The following is a 27,471-nucleotide window of genomic DNA, read 5'->3' on the forward strand; positions in this document are numbered from 1 at the left end:
CGGCGCTGGGCTGCACGTCAGGAGCCTGCAAGCTGCTGCCCAGCAGCAGGAGCCAAACCAGCAGGAACCAGGGGAACAGGAGCCCCTGCCGCTGTCCCCTGGCTCTGCCCGGCATGCTGCCAGGGTGGCGGGAGAGCCCGAGGCAGGACTCGGCTGCCTTTGGAAGGCTCCAGGCCCCCAGACAGAGCCCCGGAGCCCCGGGCAGGGATGACGGCGGAGCCGAGCCGCAGCTCTGCATCACGGGGACGCTGCGGCCCAGCCGCAGCCACCCCCAGGCCGCGCGGCGCGGAGCTACGTGAGGGACGGCAGGCTCGGTGCGAGCACCCAGCGCAGCCCTGCAAAACCTTGCACAACGGAGGTTTATTTGGAACGAACAGTTTCCCAATAAATTATGTAATTTAAAAATTTTAAAGAAAACAATAAAGAGCCACAAGGTAGCGGAGCCCCCAGCAGTTCAGGCAGCACAAGGGGACCACGGTGCCCCCCAGACACCCGCGGGTGGAGCACAGGCACTGGCAGGGGCTCTGGAACCGCAGTCTCCCCACCCCACGGCTCTGGCAGTGGCCTCCCTCAGCCAAGGCCACACAGCCCCTGGCCCCAGCAGGCAGGACTCTGCTTAGTGTTTCAGTGGGACAGGCCTCCCTCTTGCACCCATCGGTTGCCAGCCCCCAGGGGTGTCCCCTCCCCGCCGGCGTGTGATCCTGGCACTGTGGGGGCCCCCCCCTCAGCACAACACCCCCTCAGCCCCTCCTCTGCGCCTTGAGGTGGATTTCTGGCTCATTTTCCCCCCAGCCTGCACCCTCCGGTAGCGCCTCGGGGAGGGGGGGGAAGGACAGCACCCATCGCCACCCCGGTCACCCAGCGCCGGTCCGACTCCCGCGGCTCTGCATGCGGGCTGGGAGGGAGGAGCTGCATCCTGCTCCTGCCACACACCGGGACACCCCTCGAGAAGCCGAGCGCAGCCCACTGCCCTACCTGACCTGGGCCCCTCCAAGCCACCCGCCGTCCGTGTCCCAGAAGGAAGCTGGGGCACAGGGGAAGGGAGAGAGGAGAGCAGGGCTCAGGTGACAGTGGCAGAGAAGGCAGGGAGTGCACAGACCACCCCAGGAGGGAGGAGAGAGAAGAACGCCCTGCTGAAGGGAAGAGGCCAAACGCCCAGATAACCTCCTGTGACAGCCACGGTCCAGCTTTCATAGCACAGTGATGGGGCATCAGAGGCGGCTTGGCCTGCCGCGTGGCCGCGGGTGACACGCGCCCAGCACCAGCCTGCAGAGCCCAGGGCTCTCAGAGCAGTCAGTACCCACCAGCACGCATGCCTCGCCGCTGCAGGGACACAGCGTGCAGGCTGAGCACCAGCCAGCCGCGCCACGGCCCTCCAAGAGCACCGTCAGTCTCTACTCTTCCCCAAATAGCTCCAGGGAGGTGGGGGTGAAAAGGAGAGAGAAGCATGACTCGGGGAACTGGTGACACTGTCACGGGACCATCGGGCTGCTGGCACAGTGCTTGGGTATCAACAGATCCACCCAGCTCCCAGGGAGAAAGCAGGAGCCTCCTGTCACAGATGGCAGTGCAATGAGCGTGCAGGTCCTCTGCAGCGTAGGGTACAGCAGCGGGAAGGAGAGGGGAACACGTCCCTTCCAACTGTAAACACGGCACTTGGAGTAGCTTAGAGCCTTTTACCCTTCTGGAGCTGTCAGGGGCCCGGCCTCAGCGCAGGCTGGCGGCACGGGTCTCAGCTTTGGCACACGGGCAGGAGTCACTCCTCATCCCCGGCAAGCAGGAAGCTGTAGAGGAAGTTGATGGCACGCTGGCGGTCCTGCTGAGTCTGCTTAGCCATCAGATTGGGTGGAGGGCGCAGGAGGAGGCTGGAGAACAAGGCGGCTGCAGAGGCAGGCAAAATTACTTATTGGTCAGGAACGGAGACCTTGAACAGCACCAGGAAGGGGTTATGTTTCAGTGAGGGCAGCAGGAGCGGAGCAGAGAAATGACACGCTTACCGATCATGGTGACACTGACATTGTTCTCTTCTGAGTATTTGAGCAGCTCTCGGAGGAACAACATTAGGTACTGAAACACGCTGCGATGGCAACGAGGCAGCCGAAAAATCGCCTGCAAAGAAAACAGAGGCAGGAAGCTCCCTGAGCTCACATCGCTGCAGCCTGGGCACACTGTGGTGCTCTCGACTCAACAGGGAACCTTCCCCCTTCTGCTCCCTTGAGGCCACTGAGTGACTGCTGGCATGAGCCACAGGCCCAGAAAGCAAGCAACAAGCCTCCAGCTGTAGCCTAGTGCTGATGGCACTCATGGGCTTTGGTTCCTGGTAACACTGCCTCTAGGATAACCAGGCAAAAACTACCACTGCCCTGGGCTGCTTCCCACTCATTTGCAGTCAGATCCCAGCTCTCACCCCTCTGGCTGCACAGCAGCAGCATGAGGACTAGGACAAGGGGCTTCCTGATGCCAGTATTGAAACCGTGCCCCAGAACTTCTTCCTCTGCCCAAGAACATGCTTAGCCTTGCTTGCTGCCCCACCAGCTATTTTTAAGAGCCACTCAGTCATAGTCCTTAAAGGAGGCACAGGAACCACAGCTCTGAGCAGGCGCTTAAGCCCTTAAGACCAGCGGAGGCTCTTCCACTCCCCGGGGCTGCTCTTCCCCATGCGCTCCGGGTGACGCAGGGCACACTTGGGGTCTCTCTTTGGAAGCCACCAGGACTGCTGCGAGACTGCAGTCCCAATGTGGGACAGGAAAGCACTGCCAGAGCACCCAGGTCATCCTGCCCACTGCAAAGAACCTCCGAGTGCCTGCTCCCAAAGCCCCTCGCCAGCTCATGGGAAGGGAGCAGGATCCAGCAAGCCCCGGGACCAAGGCAGAGCACACAGCAGCAGGGAGAGCTGCCCCGAGCCCGCAGCAGGCAGACGGAGACAGAGGCAGCACCGCACCTGTTGGCACAGCCGGCTGTTGTGCGCGCAGTCGAGGCACCGCTGATACAGCTCGTAGCAGATCACCGGCTCTGGAAGAGCCTCCAGGAAGATGAGGAGTGCTTCAGCCACAGAGTGGTTACTGCCCGCTGGACCGGTGGGAATCAAGGGGCATGCCGAGCAGATGGACCACCCCCCTCCCCAGCCTGCTCCCCGCCTCTCCTCCTTCCCAGCTGCCAAGTCTCTGCTTCCCCCTTGCAGGTCTTACAAGTTCTCTGCCGGCTGAACTGCTCCCCGACACCAAAACCACCCTCCTCTTCCTCTATTTTCCCCCATCCATGGAAAATGCTGTTCCATCCACCCTGCACTGCGTTTGCCCACCCTCTAGCCCCACAGAAGTCCTCTGTTCCATTAGCCCCCTGTACGGATCACACTCCCCAGCGTCCACCCTCTTCAGCTCTTGTGCTTGGCACAGCCTTGCAGAAGCTTCCAGAGCTCTGGCCCCGTGGCTGCTTTAGCCAGCATATGTTCAGCTTCAAGAGAGGTTATCTCTGGGGGGACAGAGAGGAGCCAGCCCCCCAGCAGGGACCCTGCCAGCTAAAGGTCACAAGCTCTCCTGAGAGTGAGCTCTTCCAGCAGAGCTGAGGTCCAGCAGGCTCCTGGGAAAGTCAGGCGCAGCAAGGATACGGATTGTCTCGGGGATACTGGTGTCCAGGCAGTCGATGATCTGCTCCAACTCTTCTTGCATGCCTGGAGTCTGGAACAGGTCCTCCTGCCAAAAACAGCACATGGATGGACAAAGTCACCTTCCTCACAAAGGCCGAGGCACATGGTGACAGCAGGGTGAACGCTGGTCTGCCCAGCCAGTGCCTCAGGCACAGGGGAAAAGCCCTGCCCTACAAATACCAAACTGGAGGTGGTCTCCAGCTGCCACCGATGAATCAGGTCACCAAGCTCTCCAGAGGCCCCTTCCCTCACCTGGTGGCAGGCATGCTTGAACAAGTGGTCCACCAAGAGCCAGATCTCCTTCGGCACCTGCAGCGGCGCCTCACTTCCATCCTCGCTGTCCAGGGAGCCCATCTGCAGAACCGATTTCTCCTGGTGGCAAAGAGCACACAAGGTTTCAGGGAAACCTCAGTCCCGCTGGAAGGGCCTTGGTAACGAAAGCCTGGAGGGGGAAAGAAGCAGGACCCAGGACTCATCTGGCCCTTCCTTGCTTTCCCAGCACAGAGCCATCGCTCCGCAGGTCCCAGCTCCGCTCCCTCCCGCCGCCCCGCAGAACAACCTGCCTGGCCCACCGTGAAACCGCACCAGAGCCTCCGCCGCACCCCAGAGGGCTCCCCCCAGCCACACCAGCTCCCCCGGGATGGGTCTCTGGCCGGCCAAGACGGTCTGTCCAAATCACAGCTCCCACCCCAAGGGACTGGAGCAAGTCCTTCTGCTGCATTAGCTCCCACATTTTAGGTTATATCCAGCCACTGCACCCCACTCACCCAGCTGATCTCTGGATGCAGAGCCAACGACATGCCTTTCCCAACTCCTGCATGCCCTGACTTCCTCTGTCCTCTGGGCTCTCAAACAATCCAGATTTCTAAAGTTTCTTTACTCATTTTCCTAGAAAAGGTCTCTGCCGAACAGACTACCCTGACACCATAGTCACGTTTTCCCGCTTACTCATGGAAAACAGCTGACAAGCTCAACTGCTCAGAAATCTCCATCACACCAATCTTTAATGGGATCAGTGTGTTTTTTGCTGGATTTTACTTGCATTTTATGATCACTTGCGCTCCCGTGCGCTCCCAGGGAGGAAGCCATGGACAGGTCTCCCGAAGCACATTCGGCAGAAGCCCCCAGAAGAGACCAGCACAAGCAGGAACACAACCCAAGGACACCAGCAGAGAAGAGCACCGCAAGCCAAGCGCAAAGCACTTTGTTTCAGCTGTCAGCTTACACGACAACTGTGATCGCCGTCCCTCTGCAGCACACACGATCACTCACAGCCAGCTGGGGCTGGGTTCGGCTTCCCCCAGTGTACCCAGAGCCGCCTCAGGCTGGCACGAGCCCCGCCAGCACGGGCAGTAGCCACGCTTGCCATACAGCACGGCATAGCTTTGCTTTGCCCCGCACACCGCTAGATTTTACCCAGCTAGCAGGTGCTGGCTCATGGCTACACGCCTGCCGCGCTCACCCAAGCGCACGGGGAAGGCTCGGAAGCAGCGCGTTAGGCAAGCGCGTTACAACTTCCCTCTAAGAGGGAAAAGGTGAGAGCTGTGGACCCTCTTTGAGAACTAAGGGCTCTTCAACAGAAACCCCCCACGCCAGGGCATCACGGCACAGGAGCTGAGGGCCAGAGCAGCACTCGACTCTGCCAGGATGCCCTTGGCATGACTTGGAGGGCTGCAGAGACCCCCAGGCAGGAGACCCCGGTTGCTTAGAGCGGAGGATAAGGCTCGGGGCTCCTCAGGGCTGACGAGGAGGAGGCGGCAGCGCTGGGCCTTCGGTTTTCCTTGAGCATTGGCCAGGCACCGAGCGCCCTCTCCTGCCGTGTGCGAGGAAGGCAAGGCACGTCCGTGCTTGCTCCGCGGGAAGATGCTCTGCAAAACGATGTTCCCAGGAGACGGGCAGCAAACTCCTCCCTTCCCCGCTGCTAGGAAGGAGCCTGGGAGCTTTACCTGGTTCAACACCCGAGTTCAGTCCCGTCTTGGGGAGGGGACACCCATTCCCTCTCGTTTTACTCTGTCACAGCCTGGAGAGGGACAAGTCACCCAGCCCAGTCAGCCTGCACAGAGCCAGCTCAAACAAGTTACCGAACACCTGAGCCGGTGCAGGGAGAGCGGCAACAATGCTGCCACGCACATGCCGGCATCTCCCACTTGCTCCTCGAACGACAGATTTGACTCGCTTGGCCTCCAGCGCAGAGCACAAGTGCCAAGTAAAGCAGCGATCCTGCTCAGGCACCGGTGGCTAGGAGGGCCTCCCATGCGAGGCCCTTCCGCAGCCTCCGTAAGGACACATCAAGATGGAAAGAGCAAAAGGCTTCTGCTTCAGCCCTCTCTCCACTTGTCTGAAGAGGGTGCTATGGTGAACCCCACCTTACGCGTGTGGTTAAAGCTAATTCAGAGATGCCAAAGGTTGCTAATCTTTTCCGGAAATATCCGTCATTGCTGTTAGGATCAAGAGGGTATTTTTTCCTTCCCCAAAGCAAATTTGGTGAGCTTTAAGCAGCTCAGTTGGGCTGGCCCATCTTGGCTATGGGGTCACTTTGTGCTCCTACATGTTCTCATCTAGCCCACAGCTGTGCTAAGAGGCTTTGCTGGAACAAGTGCTCCCTCTGCACCCACCTCCCCTTCCCTCTTCAGCAGAAAACAAGGGGAAAACCCTCATTCTTCACAAACAAGTCATTGAGAAGCAGACTTCCCCAGCAATTGCTTGCGTTACCTTTTCTAAGAAGCTGTCTTCTCCCTGAGAGCAGTGGGAAAGAGAGAAGAGGAAAAAGTATGGTTAAGAGAGAGAATGCACTCTCAGATTAAGCAGAAATCTAATTTGCATTACAAGAACCCACTGACGGCCAGGTCCTTCACACGTTTTGCTGACATGGTCAAAGTTAAACCTCCAGTGAGAGATTTGCCTGCCCATTAGCAAAAATCCTGCTCACATGATGCACAACCTTGTCAGGATTTCTACAAACTCCTCAAAGGGGTCTTGCAGCACCACTGTTCACTACCTAGCAAGTAGTCAGGCCACAGGCAGATGAGAAGCGTCCACCAGGAAGAAGTTCCCCTTCTTGAATCTTCCCGGTCAGAAATAAATACCCCCGTATTATTTCAGCCATCTGCCCTTGTGACCAGGCCATAGATAAAACATTCACTAGGCTAAATCTGTATTTCTGAGCGTGTGGCAGCTGTGGAGCTAACAGGCCCCATAAGCAGCTTTGTGTATAGTCAGGGAAATGAGTGTTTGTGCTCAAAACCCCAGGCTGCTCGCCTGTCTCTGCCTAATAGCATTAACACGCTGCAAGGAGGAGCATGCCAAAGCCCCCTCCAGGCTGCACGTCCAATCCCTCCGGCGATCCTGAAACACAGCATCCATTTACCAGGGCGGTGCAGGCTGGCAGCGTAAGGCACTGTTTAGTGGAGTCCGCAGGAGGAAGCAGAAGCAGGTTGCCCCAGCTGAGTTATGCCAGATTGACCTTTCAGGGTGGGAGCAACCGAAACGTATTCAAGGACTGAGCTGGAAACATAGCTGCGGCCACCACGGCACAGGGCACACCTGGGAGGGGGCAGCATCTCGGCTCCCCTGCGACTTCTGCAGTGCCTGCTTCCTTTGGAGGCTCGCTGAGTTTTAGCACAGCCACAACAGATCGGCCTCTTGCAGAGAACAGCTTGCTCCAAACACAAACTGGCGCACGTTCTTCTTCCAAGGCACAGGGGGAGGGACCGCAGTCACAGGTTTGGGGCGCCAGATAGCCATGCTGCACAGGAGAGAGGCTGCTTTCATAACTGTGTGAGTCATCTCAACAGTCTCACTACCACCTACCTGACTGCGTGCCCTGCTCTTCACCTCTCTTCCTGTACCGTTCAGCAGTTAGCTCCGTGAGACCAACCTGCTCCTGACAAAGATTCTTCGAGAGGCTTTTTAAAGCCCGCAGTAGGATCCCAAGAAAAAATAGGATGAGACACTAACACTGAAATCCCAAAGGCGAGATGCTCAAGTGTCAGCAGCTTCTCCCTAGGAAAGCCACTCCCAAACAAGCTCCCACCTACCCTTTGCTATCCTGCATCAAACTGCCTCTCAGACCCTTGCTGACCTGCATTCTCCAGAGCTCCCTCGGCTGAAGACCATAGATACAGTCCAGCCAGGCTGAGAAAACTGCTCAGTGAATGACAAGCCCTAACACTACGTAAGTGCAGGAGGGAAAATGGTTCTCAATACACGAACACGCTGCCTTCCTCGCACACATCTGTCTAAACACCAGCTAAATACACGTGTCTGGACCAAAATGCTTCTGGGCTGCAGAACAGTCAGCACCTGCACCACTCTCCCTTGCATAAAGTGCTCAGCTCGTCCCGTCTCCAAGAGCTTTTTTAGCTCACAAGTATGATCAAAACCCACGAACCTAAAATAGCTCTAACATGACGGCAGCTTTGTAATCTAAGTGACTAAATTTTGCTTTGGGCCGTTACACTTCGTATTCCTTGAGCTTGCTTAACACATTCCGACTGAAGTACTGCAGTCACACTGACCTCACTGACACACGAGACTGGTTCTTTGCTGCAGATTCTGGGACAGGGGGCTCTTCTCTGATTTTTTTGCTTCCTGCACTTCTGTATGTTTCACTGAATAACAGAAGAATGAAACCTATAGGTAAAGGAAGCAGAAATCACCTAAAGTACACTTAGAAAAGTAATATTGTGTGCCTGTGAGGGCAGAAGCTAGGAGTCTAGGCCCGAGTTCCTATCTATCAAGCAAGAAGTCAGTGCTGAGCACTGGGCAGGAAAAAGCAGGTGGAAAAGCCACCAAGACTGATGAGACACTCCAGATCAAGTTCAACACGTTTCTACAATGAGACGGACTTTCAGTCAAACCCTGAAAAGTATGAGGAGCCCGAGGCCTGGATTAGCTGCTTGACTTGAGGAGGCAAACACTGCATCTTGCCTCCTGGATTCTGCTTAGCCTGATCCTGTGATTACAAAAATCAAAATTCTGGTATAAAAATGGCCTTTCTGTACATCGGGCCTGTGAGAAAAGTAGACACCTACAACAAAAGGTGGGAACTGGAAGAGGCAGCAAGAGGCACGGTGCAACTGCTGAAGGGAAGAGAAGGAAATGTAAGCAAATGGGAAAAGAAGCTGTCAAACATACAGATGTGGAAAAAGCAGCAGCTCACTGGACAAAAAAAATGCACGTAAGGATGAGACTGCAAGACATGAGAAGAGAGGAAAGGTATCACATGGCACAGAAACGAAAAGAACTGGGTTAATCTTTCAGGTCACCAAAGAAGAAATGCCTTTTCTGGCTAAACAAGAATGGGTAAATAGACTAAAACTCAGGAACAGCTAAACCTCACTGAAGCAAGGCCAGGAAAGGCCATCACAAGAGAGGAATGAATGCAGGCCGAAAACAAGAATTAAGATCCCCAAAATGGGGCTTAATCTCAGGAACAGCCATGAGATACTACAAAGATAAAAGGTGACAAAGGCACAACTGGACTCCCTCACGCACACGCAAGTGGCTTCAGAAGGATGAATATTGACGCTAGGGGCCAGTGAAGCTTGGGGAGAGGAACAGTTATCTCTGCACCGCAGAAGAGCTTGCTCACTGCGGTCGGTGTGAGAGGAACTGGCCAGAGAGGCTGTGAGACTGGCCGTTTGCTGAGCTGTACTCACCAGTACACCTAACAGCACCGAAGTCCGTTCTTCGATCCTCCTGCTTCTGCCTGCTCCTTACCCTGAGCAGTACGAATGCCACAAGTGTCCAGAAGGAAAAGGCTCCTGGAGCCCTCGTCACTGCAGAAGCAGCATAGGCACCTCGGAGCAGAGCATTTCAACCATACCTCTTGCGACACACCGGTGCCACCCAGCACCACCAGGGCAGTAACACAAAACACAGGGTGCTGGGATCACTCTTTTTGTCCCACCAAACAATATATTGAGCCTACTCAGAAATAGGGGATAAAGCACAGGCTGTCAAAAGCCATTGGTTGTGGTGGAGGGAAATAATAAAAGAGCACCCAAGCTCTGGAAAAAGTAAATCAGCTCAGAGCCCGCACAGCTGACCCAAGCTGAAGGCACTACTCCTGCTTTTAGGAGCAAACAGAAGGGATATGCTCTCTCCCTGCTAAGAAAGCTGCTCCAGAACACTGCTACTCACCAGGTCAATGAGTTTGGTGACTGGAACTTCTCGTATTGGTCGTCTCATTCGGCATAAGGCCTCCAGGGAGGTGCCAAAGCAGCTGGGCAGGTAGGTCCCACTGATGGTAAGGAAATAGTCCTTCCCTCTGTCCAAGTGAAGGACAAGAATATCCTCAATTTTATCCTCGCCAGAGTTCAGAAGGGTTACTGAGTCCTTACTGACATACACATCCAGGGAGATGTCCATGCTCTCACCTGCAACAGACAGAAGCTCTCAAGAACACAAAGACACTCTCCAAAAGGGATGACAAGGACAAACATACAGTGGCAGCAACAAAGGCCACAAAACTGAGAAGACAAACAGACAAGGACGAGGGCAAGAAAGGTGAGACACAGGAAAGACTGAACGGAGATGGGGTGGCAGTCTACACCAGCACACGCTGTAGAAACCGTGGTAGAACTCACCTGGCTCCAAGTAACCTTCACAAGGCTCAGCCCGAAGCCATGGCTTACAGTAGTGGCTATCGTTGAGCTTTGGGATGAAGGAGAAGTGACAGGTGACCTGCCCGTTATTGGTGATCTTGAACTTCTGCTTCTGCAGCTGACGGAACTTCACATTCTCAAACTCAAACTGCAAAGAGAAAACACAAATCACGTTTGTGGCCACGATGGGACACACAGCTAGGCACCCAGACTCTGCAGTGGCAACCCACGACTGAGAGGTGCCCACACAATGCAGAACTCCTAACAGAAGACCTGCCAAGAAGCCGAGACAAGATGTCCCTTCTAATCCAATGTCTGATCATAAGATAACAGATAAAAGTTCAGCTTCCTAGAATCCTGTTTACTGAATCAAAGTCTTTAAAAGTAGTTCTAACACTTCTAAGGTTGCTGTGTTTGGGAAGTGGACAGTGATTCAGGTTTCATCCTCACTTCTCTCCTGCTTAGCTCCAGCGAAGGAAGGAAGTCATTCTCCATTCGGTCCATTAGACGAACAATGTCTTCAAACACCTTCCGATACTTCTGCTCATCCACAAGCTTTACCTGTGGAAGATCAGAAAACACTCAGCAAAGTTTCTGACCAGCCTCACAGGAACTCTCTTGATCATGAGTAAACTGCAGAAGTGAAATATTTCTCTAAGCACTTGCTATGTGCAGCTGAAAGACTAAGAGTATTTGCACGCTTGGGTGCACCTCTGAGCTGCATATGCAACTTTACACGTATTTTCCCCCTACAGATGTTACTAGCGTCTTTCTGGCCACTGATGACACTACTGGGACATTACTGGGGGCGGTCGCTGTGGGACAGCATTGGCATCCCATGGCATTATTCATGATTCTCCAGGGGAGGAGGAGAAAGGTTCTCCTTTAAGGAGACGTGAGCTGCCTAGGGAGCAAGAGATAGCAAAAATGGAGATGGACTGTCCCTATTCGGTAAGCTAGGAAACCCAAATCCGCTGCTAGCCATTCACCTCCAAAGAAATTCAGATGTGAAACAGTGCCATACTCTCTTAACACATCAGAGGCACATTGCAACAGCCGGCACAACTACTTACAGGTTTCTGCTGTCTCCTTGTGGAGGAGAGAAAACAGCAGCTCACCCATTCCAGTACTAGGTATCATGGGTCATACCCCAGAAGCTAAGCAGCACCATTAAAGCAGTCAATGGGAATGCCTTTCTATTTACTACCTGACCACACCTGCTCAGGTGAACTCCAGCGACCACCTGCACTACTGTGGCATGACATTGTCCCTGTGCTACGCAGCTACGCCACACTGCACGCGAAAAACACAGCGCCCGAGGTGTTTGCTGAGCAGAGGCTGGCTCAGCTGCCCAACAGCAGCACACCTACACAGTGGAGACACCTTATTTTCACGTACTCTGTCCTCCTGCAACAGCATTAGCAGAGGTGCCTTTGACTCTAACACCACCTCCCGAAGCAACGCATGACAACTCTGTGGTCCGACGTATAAAAAAGTTACCCCAATGCAGAAAAGCGCGCTGACTGGCTTGTGGTCGCTGGTCTTCAGGTCCATATGGCTGCAATACCGGAGCTGATTTATGTTCCCTCCTCTCCAAAGGATTCGATCACACCACGCTGGCACACGACACTTTCCACTACAAAGAAAAACAGGTTACCAGAGAAATCCAATGATCTTAATAAGCCGCCCAAGCTGTTGTTCTTCCCAGCCAGGCAGCTGCCTCCACCCCCACCGTCAACGACTGCATCAGCAGTGACGGGATGAACTCCTGTCACTTCCCTCAACTTGAATACTACATTATTTCTTCCGCTTTCTTCCCCTTTCCCTATACAGTAGCTAAAATTCCTGTCCTTTCCAGCATCAGGAAACAAAATAACCTCAAACCAGACTGTTTCCACAGCCTGAAGCCATGTGTACTGTGACCCAAGCTGCACTAATTTCTTTTGCTGCCAGATCTTTCTGCCCACTACAGCCTGATCCATCACTTATTGTTTCCACTGTGGAAAGTCTACTCAGCTACTACTATTATGTTATGGAGTCTGAATCCTGGGTTGTCCGTCTCCAGATTAACTGCTGTGCTGATTCATAAACACAGGCAGAGTAAAATCCCAGTGCTATATGGTTTGAACCTCCTTCCTGGGAGTTTCTCCATTTAGAGCAAGCTTCTGCAGCAGATGCATAAATGTCTGTGGGAGGCACCAAGCAGTGAGCAGCAAGCAGGAACCCCTGCGGGTGTGCGAGTCAGGGGACAGGATGACTCAGAGAGAGTGTTTCCGTATCTCTTTAATTTCTTTTATACCACTTGTCTGTCCCTGGTAGCTGAAAAACGCCTCCAGTGCAGGGCCACCTGCGAGTTCACGCTTTACCCGCCTTCGTCAAGCGGCATCAGCAGCAACTGAGGTTTAAGGCACGTGCCTGGTCAATGTATGCAGGGTCTGCTTATTTCAGAAAGTAGGGGCAACAAAGGAGTACAAACTTGTCTGTGCACTCCAGCCATCACCATAACACTGAGAGGGATTTCCAGCTCTAGGAAGCAGGAAATCAAGTTTTGTGAGGAAATGCTTTTTATGTCCTAGATAAATATGTCCATTGGCAGCTGATTTACCTGGAGTCCCAGCGATCTGTTTTAGAGTCATATTTATAGGTGGGGATGAATTTAATCTCTCCCTCGGTGAAATCTGCAAATGCTTTCTTCTGAGTACGCTGAATATTCAGCTAAAGCAGAAAAAGAACACTTTTAGAAAATTAACAAAAAAAAAAACCCAACACCAACCAACCAACCCACCCACCCCAAACACACACAGAGCAGAGTGCCAGAGAGCAGATCTATAGGCAGAGCAGTTGCAACCTCTGGCCATGGGATTCACCAGACATCCCCCAAACTGCCTCTCAGACCGTATACCTTTAACAAAGGTAAAAATTCAACACGTCAGTGGAATGTTTTCTAAACAGACTGAACGCAAATTGGCACAGCGCTGCCTACCAGACCGTGCAGACAGCATAGAACAATAGTTCAGGAAATATTAATTGCTTCACTTGTGCTAAATGCCTTCACTAGTTTTTAGGCTTAAGTATCACCATCATTAATATTTCACTGCCAATCATTTTAGCCAAACCCTCCAGGAGTGCGCTTGGCTGACAACCTGACTCTACTTCCCTTTTCTTTTACTCTTCTGAAATTTTTCCTAGTTGTTTTCCTCACAAAAATCTAATCTACAGCTGTTTTCTGTATGAAGCTCTGCAGTACAGCAGAAATGAGCCGCAGAACAGAATCAATCAGATTCACTGTTAGATTGTGTGTCAGAGATGATATTACACTATTTCTCTCATGTTTCACAGGTACAATCTTTCATCTTAAAGGCGCATCTGGTGCTGTCTCAGTTTTCAGAGTGCTGCAAAGAAACGCTGAGCGGGGACGACCACGGCGCAGAATTTAGGTCAAACCGTCTGAGCAGAGCACCTTGGCTACAGGCGCTGGTCTCCAAATCAATACCTCTTCCAGAACACTGATTACAGCAGCTTTTGTTGCTGTCGCAAATTCCGATGTTCTAGCTCATAATTTGTATGTAAGAGAGAACCTCTTCCAATGACATGCAAAGACGCTTCTATGGTAATCGCCCGAGTCACCCGGTTAACCCCGGTACAATGTACACCCTGTTTTTGTTTCGGGGGTCGATGTCACCAAGACACCCAGAGCAAATGTAAGCGGAGTTCACTGACCTGGTCGTATGTCAGCAATTTCTGAAGCTCATTCTTACTGATAAGACTTTTCACCTCACTGGCATCAGGGAGACAAAGCCTGTAGTTCAAGTCTCCTAGCCAGATGACAACACTGAAAACAAAGACAAACATGGAGAAGAAGGGCCCGTAGTTAGTGCCGCCGGCCACGCGAGGAAGAAGGGGCATAGGAGAGTAGATGGTTGGGTACTGGTGGTAAAGGTTGAGAAACATGGAAGACAAAAGGAAACATGAAAGATCGAGTCTGACAGCAGAAATTTCTAGTGGCAGCAGATACCTCAGTACTACGTCCATCTCCTTTGGAATCCCACGTGGGACTGAAGACAGTTTAACGGGAGACACCTGAGTCTGCCTCAGTCCGAAAAAAGCCCAAGACCACCACCAGCTCTCCAATGAAGTGAAACCAATGTATCTCACCAAGCTTCAAAACCTCTCAAGCTACACAAAATCATGAGGATTCAGGCTCTTCTTCTCTACAGAAAGGGCAATGACAGAGCTCGTCAGGCAGAGCCTGCTTGTCAACCAGTTAGGCGGGCCGCTGCGCTTGTACCTGCGCGCTCATACCCCGCGCGAGACCATGGTTTTACCAGTTCGTTTCCCGCTGCCTTTCTTTCAGCCAGATGAGGCCCTGACTGTATCACCTACCTAGCAAGGGCTACTGACACAGAACTGGCAAAAGCAGACTTGGGTTCCCGTTGAGTTTATGACCTCCAGAATGTTATTGTCCCAGTTCACCCATCAGCCGCTCCTCAGCAGCACCCGCTCTTGCTCTGCGCCTCTCTGGGCTTTCACACAGACCTACAGCCTTCTCGCTACCAGCAGCTAAAGAAACTCTGGTGGTATTTGCTCTTTACTCCATAAAGGTCTCATTTCAAGATTAAGACCTAAACCCTTCTCTAGTATCAAAGCTCCTCCTGTTTATAGTCAAACCCCAAAATTTCAATTAGTAGATTATCAAGGATAATCTAATATTTTAAGTTTTTTCTGTACTAATCCACCCTGCATTTTATTTTCAGTTCTTAAATGGTTCAAATATTAACTACAGAAGTATTAATCATGTGTATCAGGTTGTACACGACTGAGTTTGATTTAGATTATTCAGCACCACTGTCACCTCATTATTTTATATTATAATTTTATATATCACCTCATGTAATTAAAAATAATAATTTTTCAAAAAAATCAAGTATTGCCTGTGTATCATCCAGTCCCTTCAAAAAGAAGCTGAAACAGTACTGTAAGCACTTGTTGCTCAAAAAATCCTAAACAGCATCACCTCTGCCCATCCTGCTGCCCCTTTTAATGCCCTGCTCATACTCCCAGCTCCCATCACAAAAAAAAACCCCCTCATGTTCTTCAAGCCCTGTAACGTTCAGCCACTGACTCGGGAACCTGCTGAAATGGATGTGCTATACACAACATGCACGGAAGGGGCCGTTAGAGACAGGTTGCACTAGTCACCGCAGCGAGAAGGTGACCAGGCAGGTTGACTGCAGGAGCTCTAGCACACTAGAGGCCACGGCATTTTTCAGTTAAATTATTAACCCAGAAAACTTATCCACACAAAATCTCCTGCTGCTGTGATTCTGACTTGGTTTGGATTATTTGACACCAATTCAAAAGGGAAAAGAGCAAAATAAACTTACTCGTGTTTCATGATGTTGAGCTGAGGTAGACTATCATCAGGGGAAACAAAACACATCCGAGCACAGATATCCTTATAATCCTGATTTCTCCGCTCAAAGTCCTCCACATGAGCAGCGAGGTGGGAATTGACAATGCAGAAGGTTGTGTTGTGGAACGCGAACCTCACGGCCACACCGCCCTTGTTGCCCTGGGGAGAGCAGGCACCGGTGGTCATTAGGGAAGGGCAGGTGAGGCACCAGGGAGGCGGGGAGGGCACAGGCAGGTGAACCAAACCAGACGGTGCTGTTTCTTGCACGATACACGGAAGCAACCAATTGGCCTTGGTGACTCACCATCTTTCCTATGACTCCCGTGCCCACGGTCTCCATCATGATCTCTCTGATATTGCTCAGCTGATCCTTCTTAGCAAATATGAGCAACATCATCCCAACTAGACGGACCACTTTCACCTGCAAAAACAAAAGGGATCCTGAGTTCCCAGAAAGGTAGAGGAAATGCAGTTCTGATCTGCCTGCTCCACCTGATGTTCTGCTTCTCTGGCTCTCCTTGAGCCCTCAGGGTGTTTTGTACTCAATCCCTGCTTGCAACACTACCCAAAAGACCTCCTGTCCCAAAGCCAGGTTCTGGAGGACAACCTGTCCTCCCCCAATAGCCACCAGCTGTGCTGAGCTCACTACACTCCCCACTCTGGTGCTTCCCTACAAACAGGGCTTCCTTGAGAGGTAAAAGAAACTTATTAACATGTAGCAGGCCTGTTTGTGAAGTCTCAGCCTTTTACACTACACTTTTACACTGTCCCAGCAGGGATCTCAGGTCTGCCGCTGATTATTTTACACATGCTAAGCCAATGTACTTCCCAGTCCGTGACCTCCTTGTACCATCAAACCAGTGCGGTCACGACTTTGAAAGCCAGTGACAAGGCCTAATCTTCTTGAGCACAGTCTACACACTCACTTTAGAGGCATAAAAACATTAAGATGTGTTGGAATTAAGTCTACGTAGCGAGGGAAGAAGCTGAAATCAGAGAATCCAACTGGGAGAGCCCAAGTACTCAGTCCACTCTGCAGAAGCGGAATTTGCATGCAACCGCTAGTCTTATCTATGGGTTCAGTCACTTCCCCCTGCCGCCTGCAGCCATATCCTGTTCTCTCCCTTTCATGAGGGTGGGAGAAATTCACCTAAAAGGGCCGGGAACCCAAGCCTCGCTGCAGTCCATGTCATGACCCCCAGCTCCCTCTCGATGAGTCTCAGCTCAGCACGGTGCTCTGTTTTGCTGCTGTGATTACCTGTGACATATGCCACTGGGCTCAGCTCAAAGCAAGCAGGACAGGGGCGTGACGGTGAACACACAGGCTAAGGAGGAAGGAGCAACTCCTTAATGTATTTAGTGCTGGTACCTCCAGCAGAAAGGTTTGCTACAGCAGAGGTAAAAGACAACGGCTTGCTCTAAGCCAGCCAGAATAAAGTCCTGCTGCCACAGCTGAAAGATTTCTGTCCCAAGGCAGCGGCTCTGAAGATTTCACCTCATAAATTACCCCATTCCTTCAAGGAAAAGCTATTCATTTAATCTCCCCACTCAAGACACATCTTGTTTCTATAGTACAAAGGTCAGGGGATAAAAGCGATAAAGAATTTCAACCTGCTGCTATGATCCTATTGAACACGCTACTTCCCTGACACCTACCTTGCATTTTATGAAGTTATTTTGATCCCCATCTCTATACATTTCTACTTCAAACCACAATATCCCCCCACAACTGTGGGCAGAAATAGACTCTCCAGAGGTAATCTGGCACACGCGACACATGCACAGGCACACACGTGCCAGGCACACACCCTCGGTTTCTCCCACCATCGCTCTGGGTCAGGTGAGGAAAGGGGATGCCCATTTCTCTTTTCCTTCCGATCATGGCAACTCCACGACAAGACCCCACAACACTGAACAGAACTCACTTTCTTATACTTAGCCTGAGGGTGCAGGGACTTCTCCACAGCAGCCAGCCATATTTGCTCCCTTGTAGAATCAAAGTAGAAAAAAGCCTCTGTGCTGAGGTCCAGCTCCTGGAACCTAAAGAACCAAGCCAACTTAGCACACCCCACCTCTCCTACACATCACCCTCTCTCTACAGGAAGGCCCAATGTGAAACCTCTAGCGACAGCTCTTCTTGGAAGAGAAGCTCCTTATCCCCACTTGCTAAATAAAGCAGCAGAATTTCACCAGAGCGCCTCTGAGACGTTACTGCAATACAGTCCAGCAACCGCCTCTGTGAGGAGTATTACAGCAGGTGGAGGACAACCAGAGAGCTGTGGGGATGCCTCAGGAAAATCTGTTTTGTTGGGTCATGCAGCCTTGTTTAACCTGATACTCGGCCTCATCCAAATGGCTCTTTCCCCTCAGACAGCTCTTCTGAGACACAGCTCACCTTTGTGGAACCTCTGAGAACATGACAGGAACTTAAAACAAATAGAGCAGTGTCCAGGCAGAGCAACAAGGAACCCAGCACTGTAAGTAAATACGAGGCCGTTGCTACTCACCCGATGCAGTAGAAGTCTGGAGGCTCTGGGTCGCACACCAGCCAGGGTTCCAAGCTGCTGTCTGGAGACTGCCCGTTCACATTCCACGTTCCCACAAAAAATCTACAACACAAAAGCAGCTGAACTGTTAGAAAACACAGTAACAACCGCATCAGCCCAGTCTCTCCAGTGCAGGCGCAGCACCACTCAGGCTGGGAGCAGACACAACATGTGAGCTATCCACGTGCAGGGCCATGCCAACTATGGGGTAACCAAAAATTCTTCTAGGCTTGGCTCGTTTTCAGTGACACTCATCTCAGGGATTTTGCAGAATGCTAAAAATTAAAGACATTTCCCTGAGGCCAGCGAACATCTGGCTCTTCTAACATCATGTCACGTGGGGCAACACTAAGACAGTGCAGCGGGACTGCTGTCTTTATCCTCTTTCTGCCCAACCACTTCAGTCTTCCTTGAGAGTCAAGAGATCTGACACATATAGGGGAAAAGATGCAGAAGAAGCTGCATTGCAGGCACTTATTGACTTCCAGCCTGCACCAATCCTCATTTTGCCACCCAAGCTGGCCACACGTCAGCAGCTGTCAGATTTCAAACCTGGGCTAGATGTGAGTTCACAGAAGAGATTCAACAGCTTTGTCTCTATGCACGCTGTTCCTCAGTCACAGCCCTAACCTGAAGTTGTGAAGGTTGACATATTCCTTCTCTCTCTTGGCAAGCACATGTTTGATGAGGCCTTCTCTTTGTCCCAGCTGGGTGTTGGGCAAAAACATTTTGCGCATAGTGTTTGTCACTTTCGGCTGGTCTCTAGAGGTACCTTCTCTCTCTCGGTGAAATCTAGGGAGGAAGCAAGAGCAGAATTAAAACCGATTCTGCTGTCTAGGAAGAGAAGGAAAAAAGGGAACAGGTTCGTCACGTTACTTACTGCCTATTTTGAAGCACAGGAGGAGGCGGGGGCTCCCGGCGAGATCCTGTTTGGTAGTTTTGCATGTTTCTTTTCTCTTCTAGGCTTAGGGTGTTGAAGTCATCCTCAAACCCCAGAACTCCTATAATGAAAAAACCCAAGCACAATGCCCTGAGAAACAGTTTAAAACAGCTCCGATCAAGAAGAAAAAAAATATAACTCCGCAGAAAGTGAAAAAGCAAATGATAATAGCAATATCTCGACTCCAACGACTAAGGGAATGAGAGAAAGGGGTACTAACCACAAGTTAGGGCAGGAGGGAGCTTAACATACACAAACCAAGGCACTAGGCAGAAGACAGCACTCAAGGAGGAATGAATGGTCCAGGGCAAGAGACTCCAAGGACCGAGATGTTTTATTTTGTGCAGGGTGACGTGAAGCGAGGAAACGGGGCAGAGGCCAGGCTGCTGAGCGCAGGGTCAGACACAGCTCCCGATCCCCAAGTGCCCCATCACTGTACAGCCCACAGAGCACACAAAGGTGACAGTACCCGAAGAAGAGGCCTGCGATAGACCCGGGAGGTTCTTCTCCGCCTGATGCCAGATGGCTGAGTCCTTAGGCTCAGGAGGAGATGCTTTCAGGTGGGCTGGTAAAAAAAACCAAGCAGCCCTGTCAGAAACTGCTGGCAGTCAGGATTTCACAAACACAACTGTAGCTCTGCTTACCTTCCTGTATGCTCTGCACTTCTGAAAGGAATCCTAAGCAACGCTCCTCATCAGGGATTTCAAAGAGCCGCTCTGCTGTCTCGTCACCTTGTATCCGGACCTTACAGCCTGCTTCGGGCACAAACACAGACTCACAGAGTCAGTCAAGGCTCGTTCACAGATACTATGCCCTGAGATGCAGGCTTTCCAGGCGCCCCGTGGGCTCATCAATGAAAGACAACTTCCACCTATTGTTTCTGATTGAAATCTGCACCTAAGTTAGTTTCCCTGTGCTTCTGAGATCCCCTGCCCCTGCTTGGGGTATCATCAGTCATGTTTTCCTGGGTTTAGGAACACTTCTCCCTACTGTGACCTCGCAGAGCTCTGAAAGTAGTAACAAAAACTTCTTGAAAGGGAAAGCAGAATTGGTGACTAGACAGAGTGTTGTTGACCTTGAAAAAGCTCAAGTACAGGTCAAAGAAATGGGAGATGAGAATGGCTCAGAGTACAATGCAGGGCCTTGAGAAAAGATTTAAGAAGTTAAAGCTTGACCGGTTGCCAATACTTCAGTCTGGGCATTAAAGACCATGTCTGTTGTGACAACTGTGTAAAAGAGCCGGACAACAACATTAGAGGAAATCCCTGCTTGAAGACAAACACAAAGTACAGAGAAGATTATGAAGTGGTAGGTAAAACAAGCTCATGTCAGCACCCAACAGGCAGCCTGTCTCCTGAAAGGAGCTTTAGCCACGTGACTGCGGTTATAAAACTTACTGTTTGTAGCTATATCAATCAGTAGAGTTTCTTCTGCCTCTGAAAAAGAGAAAAACAGGATCAAGAGAGTCAACACTGAATGCTGCGGTAACAGAGCACTCAAAAAAAAAAAAAAGCATGCTGCCTGCAACTAGCCACAAAAGAGTCCTAACAAAGGAACAAATACCTTTAATTTACACCTATACTATTATAAATGGCTCTGGCAGAAAGAATGGCCGTATCTGGACAGCCACTTCCCACAATCAAAAGGTCAGAGGGGAGATTCCTACTGTTCAGAGTTCTCACGCACCTGGGTGGTTTGTGCCACACCAGTGTGGCTCCTTTGGGAAAGGCCAACCTGACAATGAACCTCAGAGCTTGTCTCTACACAGCAAAAGTGATGGACAGAACCACACTGAGTCACGCAGAAGGGTGTAAACTAATCCAGGGAAAGGTGCTTTTATTCCTGAGCGAGGATCTGCCCCAGGGACATACACCACTGTGTACGTTCTTCCAAGACAAGGCCTCGAGCTCTTTCCCATTCCAGGGGTGGCTCTTCAGGCTTGGCAGCTTGCCAGACCTTACAGAAGTTTTGCTCTAAACACGCAAGAACCCCACTAAAGCTCCCAGCTCTTGCCTTTATGGATAAGACAGACAGACATCAGCAGACACCCAATGTCAGCCATTGCAGACGAGGTGAACATGCTGGCTCTGTACAACGCCAAGCCCGCCACTCATCTGAACCTGCCAAGTTCCTCACAACCTCATGCTGACGTGGAAAGACTACCCACTTGGATGAGGAAGAAGCACGATTCCATAAACCGCGAGTTTTAGTTTCACGGGGAAGCATCCAATCTACATGGGTGCTCAGGAGGCACGCCAAGAAACCCCACTAAATTCGGGTTTTGCCAATGAACAGCGGTGGGTTGCTGCCCCTGCAGGGGAGCCAGTACCTTGAACGCATTTAAAGCGGCTGTTGATGGGAATGTATTCCGGGCCAGAGTTTTCTTTCTTCTGGGAATGGATAACTATCCTGGAGACAGAGAAAAGGCGTGTAAAAACACAGAAGCAATGCCCTCCCCATACGCAGACATTAATTTAGTCACAAGAGCCGTATTTACAGCGAAACGCAATGTCTGATTTCTGCCGCTGTGCTACTGGGACAGGAGGCGAGGAAGGGGAAAAAGCCGAGAGCCGCCCGGGACGCGGGCGCAAACACGCGGGCGCGGGGTGAGAAAGCAAGCGCCGTTCGCTTTCACCGCTCAGGGCAGGTTCAGCGTGCGGGGGCTCCGGCTCCTCGGGGACCCCCCGCGGCCACGCACGGCTGGGAGGCGGGTCGCCCTCTCCTGCCGGCGGGAGGCGGCCTCCCGGGCCGAGCGGGAGCGCGGCGGGGGCGGCGGCCGCCAGGACCCGCTCTGTCCCCGACCCCTCTCAGCTCCGCGGCTCACGGGATCTGCCGCCTCCCGGGACGGCCGCGGCGGCCGCGGTCACCTCGGTCCGGGCCTGGCGACCGGGCCTGAGACACGAGCCGCGGCAGGACGAGGCGCCCGCAGCCCCGAGCCCCGCCGGTGGCGGCGCCGGCGCCGCCCACCGGCACAGCCCGGCCCCCCAGCCCCGCCGGCGGCGGCACCGGCGCCACTCACCACCGCAACCGGCCCCTCCAGCCCCGCCGGCGGCGGCACCGGCCCCGCTCACCGGCACAACCGACCCTCCCCCCAAAGCCCCAGCAGCGGTAACACCGCCCGGCCGGCAACCGGGGCCCAGCCCTCCCGCCTCCCGGGCGCTGCACCGCGTTGTCCCGGCCCCCCGCCCCGCCGCGGCCCGGCGCTCACCCGTAGCGGCCGCCCCGCCGGCCCAGGCTGAGCACGCACGGCTCCCGCCGCCCCGCCCGCACCTCCGTGCCGGTCACGCTCTGCGCCGCAGCTAAGGAAACCGCCGCCGAGTGCCCTCCGCCCGCCCGGCCCCGGCCCCCCGCGCCCCGCCCCCCCGCGCCCCGCCCCACTCCCGGGCAGGCCCCGGCGGATACGAGGAGGCCACAGGCCGCGGCGGGCGGCTCCATGGCGGCGCCTCCGTCTCCCGGCGACTCCGCGCTGGTCACCGGCGCGGCGTAGAGCGGCGCCCGGCGCCCGCCGCGCTGCCCCCTGCCGGCGGGCGGACTGCCCCACCCGCTCTGTCAGGGAGGCGGCGCGCCCGGGGCGCGGGGCTGCCCCGGGGGGCGGGGCCATGGGAACGGCGGGGGCGCGTTCTCGCGAGGGCGTGGAGGACCGCGAAGGGGCCTGTGGGTGCGGCAGTCCCGGGGTGTCGCCCCCCCGCGGCGTGGCCTGCGGAGGGGCGCGGACGCGGGTCCCCCGTGTCGGCTCCCCCCCACCCCCCGCCCCACTCCCAGGACAAGGTACGGGCGGAGCGGCGCGGCCCCGCCCCGCGCTGTCACTTCGCTCCGATGCCCCGCCCCTCCGCAGCGCTGACTGGTTGAGGGCGTCCGTCATTTACATATCCAACGGAGGAGCGCGGGGCAGGATGGGAAAGGCGGGCGTTTGAAGCGCGGGGCGGCAGCCGGAGCGCGGGCACTATGGCGGCCCCGGGGGGGGCCGCGGCGGCGGCGGCGGCGGCGGAGGAGGAGGAGGAGCGGTACCGGAGGTGAGCGGGGCGGACGGGACGGGGCAGGGGGCGGCGGGCCCGGGGGCGTAGGGCTGAGGGCCCGGGGGCGCATTGGGGTGGCGGCGCGGGAGGTCCCGGGGCCGGGGATGGCGGCGCGGGGTGTCCCGGGGCCGGGCCCGACCCGTGCCGGTGCGGTCGGTGCCCACGGTTGCTCTTGCAGGCTAGTGAACGACGCGAAGGCGGCGGCGGGCGGCGGGGAGCTGGAGGAGGCCCTGCGGCTGTTCCGGCTGGCGGCCGCCATCCGCCCCAGCGAGAAGCTGCGGGGCCGCATCCAGCGGGTGGAGGAGGTGCTGGCCTCGGCCGCCGAGCAGCAGGACGAGGAGGAGGAAGGCTTCGTGGACGTGTGCGGCAGCGGCCTGCTGATCTACGGGGAGGTGCACGGGAAGCTCTTCCAGCACCAGCGGGAAGGCGTTGCCTTCCTGTACCGCCTGCACCGGGAGGGCAGGCCCGGCGGCATTCTGGCGGACGACATGGGCCTGGGTAAGACCATCCAGGTGATCGCCTTTCTCTCGGGGATGTTCGATGCTGAGCTCATTCAGCACGTCCTGCTCATCATGCCCACCACCCTGGTCAGCAGCTGGCTGGCGGAGTTCGCTCGCTGGACCCCCGGCCTGCGCGTCAAGGAGTTCCACGGGAGCAGCAAGACGGAGCGCACCAGGAACCTGGAGAGGGTCCAGAGGAGGAACGGCATCATCGTTACGAGCTACCAGATGCTCATTAACAACTGGAAGCAGCTTGCCAGCAGCCATGATCAGGAGTTTGTCTGGGACTATGTCATTCTCGATGAAGCACATAAAATCAAGTGCCCTTCTAACAAAACGACCAAGTGCGTATATGCGATCCCTGCAAAACATCGCCTCCTCCTCACGGGCACCCCAGTGCAGAACAACCTCCGGGAAATGTGGTCCTTGTTTGACTTTGCGTGCCAAGGCTCTCTCTTGGGAACGGCCAAAACTTTTAGAATGGAATATGAGAACCCTATTACTAGGGCAAGGGAGAAGGATGCAACTCTAGGTGAGAAAGCACTGGGGCTAAAGATATCTGAGAACCTAATGACAATTATAAAGCCGTATTTCCTCAGAAGAACCAAACAAGATATCAAAACCAACTGGGCTGACAAAGGAGATGCTCCTCTTCCTGAGGATCCAAGTGAGAATAGTGCTCCTGTCATGCCATCTCTCACTAGGAAAAATGACTTTGTTGTGTGGGTGTACTTGGCACCAGTGCAGGAAGAAATCTACAGGAACTTTCTCTCCCTGGATCATGTGAAAGAAGTGCTGATGACCAGCCGATCACCTTTGGCTGAGCTGACTGTCTTGAAGAAGCTGTGTGACCACCCCAGGCTTCTGTCGGCACGAGCGTGTATCCAGCTGGGCTTGGAAGAACAGGAGTATGCTGAGCAGGATCACAGGAGTGAAGAAGGTATGCTTCTGGGTGCTAATAAAATAGATCACCTCTCTGACGAGACTGTCATTCAGGAGTCTGGGAAAATGCTGTTCCTTGTAGGACTTCTAGAAAGGCTACGAGAGGAGGGCCACCGAACCCTGGTATTTTCGCAGTCGAGGAAGATGCTGGATATCATACAGCATGTCTTGTCTCGCAGGCAATTCAAGATCATGCGTATTGACGGAACGGTAACCCACCTAACGGAGCGGGAGAAGCGCATTAATGCCTTTCAGAGCAACAAGGACTACTCCGTCTTCCTGCTCACCACGCAAGTTGGTGGCGTTGGCATAACCTTAACAGCAGCCAGCCGAGTGGTGATCTTTGACCCCAGCTGGAATCCAGCTACAGATGCTCAGGCTGTAGACAGAGCTTATAGGATCGGGCAAAAAGAGAACGTAGTAATTTATAGGCTGATTACCTGTGGTACAGTGGAAGAGAAAATATACAGACGACAAGTATTTAAGGATTCATTAATAAGACAGACTACCGGTGACAAAAAGAACCCGTTTAGATATTTCTCCAAACAGGAGCTAAGGGAGCTTTTCACATTGGAGGATACTCGAACATCTGCAACCCAGATCCAGCTGCAGTCTTTGCATGCGACCCAAAGAAAGACTGACCCGCAGCTGGATGAACATATTGCTTATTTGCACTCTCTGGAAATGTTTGGCATTTCTGATCATGACCTGATATTTACAAGGGAAATAGCTCACGAGGAGCAGGTTGAGAGTGAAGAAGCCCATCAATACATTCAACAGAGGGTACAGAAAGCCCACGAGCTAGTTCAGTTAGAGTCTCAGCTTAGAGACCAGAGGATGGAGGAGATCAGAAACACTTGTGGAGAGATGCAGCAAAGACGACCAGAATTTGTTTCCGAGAGAAAGAAGTTGTCTCCAGGGTTGAACAACATAAATCACTTTGTTTCACCACCAGTAGCTGATAAAGATGAAAATGACAAAGTTATTGATCTTACAGAGGATAAGGAGGTTCTTGATGTCGGCTCCAAAATGACAAGTCTGATGATTGAGGACTTGGATGAGGATAAACCGGCGCAAGATGTGTCTAGTATGGATATAGAGCTGCTTAACACCAGCAAGACAGTGAAACAACGCAATATGCAAGATTCCGAGAAAAATCTTGAATCAAGCATTATACCATCATCCCCTGGACTTCATCCACTTGATAAAGAGAGTCAGAGCCTTGAAGAGAAACGGTGCTCCCACGTAAATTCAGATAGCTTGACTGAGGCAGGGAACAGCTTGTCTGGGCATCGTCAGCATTCCTCTAATGAGTCTGGTATGGCTGGTGATCCCAAAGGGTTAAGAGATGCAGAAGTGTCAGATTGGGTACTCGGCCCTCATGCTGCCTTGGGGACAGATCAGAATGACGTTCCTGAGCTAGCTTTGGCTGCCGCAGTGCCAAGTCTACCAAGCGTTATGCCAGAAATCCATGCTGGGCTCCAGAAGTCCCATGTGCTGGAAAACAGCTTGGAGGATACGTCTGTGCCTTCTCTCCAGGATCAAGTTGACTTCAATTTGGTCTTGGAAGAGTCTGAAGAGGGATGGCAAGATGCCTCAAATAGGGAAAGATCACTGGAGCACCCAGAAAAGAAGGGCTTCCAACTAAAAGCAGAAAGTTTTTCTAAATCTCCAACAAAAAAATCTCCAACAAAGACGTGGCTAAGTGAAAACGGTAACTGTGGAACACCCAGTCACGCAGCTGAAGAAGAGCGACATAACTCCCCGCGAGGGAGCGAAGCATCAGAGGAAAGCAGTGGTAGCTTTCATTTCCATAGAAAGAAAAGCTTAAGAAGAATTGTTTCAGACAGTGAGGATGAAGACCGTTCTGTTATGATCTTGGAGGAAAAACAGGCTGAAAAAAGGCCCTCTCCCTTGAGCAGCCCTCTGCATCGCTTTCTGGAAGGAATTAGTGCATCCACTCCTAAATGTGACAGAAATATAGCAAAAGCCATCTTTTCTCCCCAGCTAACAAACAGTGGCAACAGGTCTACTGCTTCCAGGCGATCTCTAATCAACCAAGTGTTAGATGAGGTTGAGGATATTGGAGAAATCATGGGAGCCACTGATGAAGAGTACGATGATGATGACAGTGATGAGGAGCAGGATGACCTCGTGGAAGAAGCAGCTGAGGAGTGTAGTGGGGAAACTGCTGAGCCAGAAGAAGAACCTGCTGGAGAAACACTCGATACAGCTGAAGAATCCTTCCATCTAGACAGTATGCCCTCTGAGCAGTCTGAGGCAGATGAGACAGAGTCCTCTCAGGAGGAATCCACTGGTGATGCTGAGCTTCAGTCAGGTGAGCAGATAGACTACTTCACCCAGGAAAGTGTCTCCAAAGAGGAGGTTGGTCTGAGTTCCTTTCCTGCCGCAGGCGATTACAGTACCCTGGTAGACAGCGGGAAGAAACTTAAGGATGATGGAAAACTACAGGAAGCATTGAACTGTTTCCTGCAAGCTCTTGACATAAAAAGTGGAGATCCAGAAGTTATGCTTATGACTTTAAACTTGTATAGAGAGCTAGCCCAGAAATGAAATATGTGGGCCTCTACTAAGTAGTGTCTTACTTTTTGTCATTAAATGTTTGTCTGAACTACATCACTGTGGGGTTTGGCGTTTGTTTTTTTTTTTTAACTAGCCTAAGACTGATGGCTGTAATAGACACCTCTTTCATGGTGACTGAACAAATTCAGCATCTCCTCCTGAGTGAGGAAATAGCCTAAGAATCTAGTTGTTAGGTCTTGGGTGCTGGGGAAGGGACTCCACTGTGGACTCAGTTCACATAAATGAAAACAGTCCATGCTCCTGTCTGATTATTTAA

At 52.9% G+C, this 27,471-nt stretch overlaps 2 protein-coding genes across 6 annotated transcripts; one reads left to right on the top strand and one right to left on the bottom strand.

Moving 5' to 3' along the window:
* Window positions 1–345: 345 nt before the first annotated feature.
* OCRL (OCRL inositol polyphosphate-5-phosphatase) lies at window positions 346–22,833 on the bottom strand. Of its 5 annotated transcripts, none has more exons than XM_064463533.1 (24): window positions 22,556–22,818; window positions 22,362–22,441; window positions 21,483–21,562; window positions 20,551–20,589; window positions 19,798–19,905; window positions 19,623–19,718; window positions 19,094–19,214; window positions 18,844–19,005; window positions 18,175–18,276; window positions 17,593–17,707; window positions 15,972–16,088; window positions 15,639–15,826; window positions 13,975–14,086; window positions 12,860–12,969; window positions 11,755–11,890; window positions 10,705–10,815; window positions 10,237–10,402; window positions 9,791–10,026; window positions 6,359–6,382; window positions 3,899–4,018; window positions 3,608–3,692; window positions 2,942–3,069; window positions 1,998–2,109; window positions 346–1,881 (listed from the first exon to the last, which is right to left on the bottom strand). In XM_064463533.1, exons 1-24 carry the CDS (start codon window positions 22,586–22,588, stop codon window positions 1,757–1,759), a joined length of 2,706 nt encoding a protein of 901 aa, XP_064319603.1. In that variant the 5' UTR covers window positions 22,589–22,818; the 3' UTR covers window positions 346–1,756. The 5 variants fall into 5 exon arrangements, 4 of the variants coding, with proteins under 4 accessions (XP_064319603.1, XP_064319602.1, XP_064319601.1 ...); XM_064463532.1 differs by having other exon boundaries at window positions 19,094–19,216; window positions 19,628–19,718; window positions 19,798–19,908; XM_064463531.1 differs by having other exon boundaries at window positions 19,798–19,908; window positions 22,556–22,817.
* Window positions 22,826–27,248, top strand: ERCC6L (ERCC excision repair 6 like, spindle assembly checkpoint helicase). Its single transcript, XM_064463522.1, has 2 exons — window positions 22,826–23,166; window positions 23,348–27,248. Exons 1-2 carry the CDS (start codon window positions 23,099–23,101, stop codon window positions 27,183–27,185), a joined length of 3,906 nt encoding a protein of 1,301 aa, XP_064319592.1. The 5' UTR covers window positions 22,826–23,098; the 3' UTR covers window positions 27,186–27,248.
* Window positions 27,249–27,471: the final 223 nt, after the last annotated feature.

Source organism: Phalacrocorax carbo, chromosome 11, assembly GCF_963921805.1.
Source record: "Phalacrocorax carbo chromosome 11, bPhaCar2.1, whole genome shotgun sequence".
Taxonomy (NCBI): domain Eukaryota; kingdom Metazoa; phylum Chordata; class Aves; order Suliformes; family Phalacrocoracidae; genus Phalacrocorax; species Phalacrocorax carbo.

Bases quoted from the DNA above. Each gene is read 5' to 3' on its own strand.
- OCRL (XM_064463531.1), bottom strand. From the start codon at position 22,588: ATGGAGCCGCCCGCCGCGGCCTGTGGCCTCCTC. The intron at 21,563-22,361 runs GTGAGCGCCGGG...CTCTGTCTCCAG, and splicing joins CGGCGGGGCGGCCGCTACGG to GATAGTTATCCATTCCCAGA. The intron at 20,590-21,482 runs GTACTGGCTCCC...TCTCTTTTTCAG, and splicing joins CCGCTTTAAATGCGTTCAAG to AGGCAGAAGAAACTCTACTG.
- ERCC6L (XM_064463522.1), top strand. From the start codon at position 23,099: ATGGCGGCCCCGGGGGGGGCCGCGGCGGCGGCGGCGGCGGCGGAGGAG. The intron at 23,167-23,347 runs GTGAGCGGGGCG...TTGCTCTTGCAG, and splicing joins GAGGAGGAGCGGTACCGGAG to GCTAGTGAACGACGCGAAGG.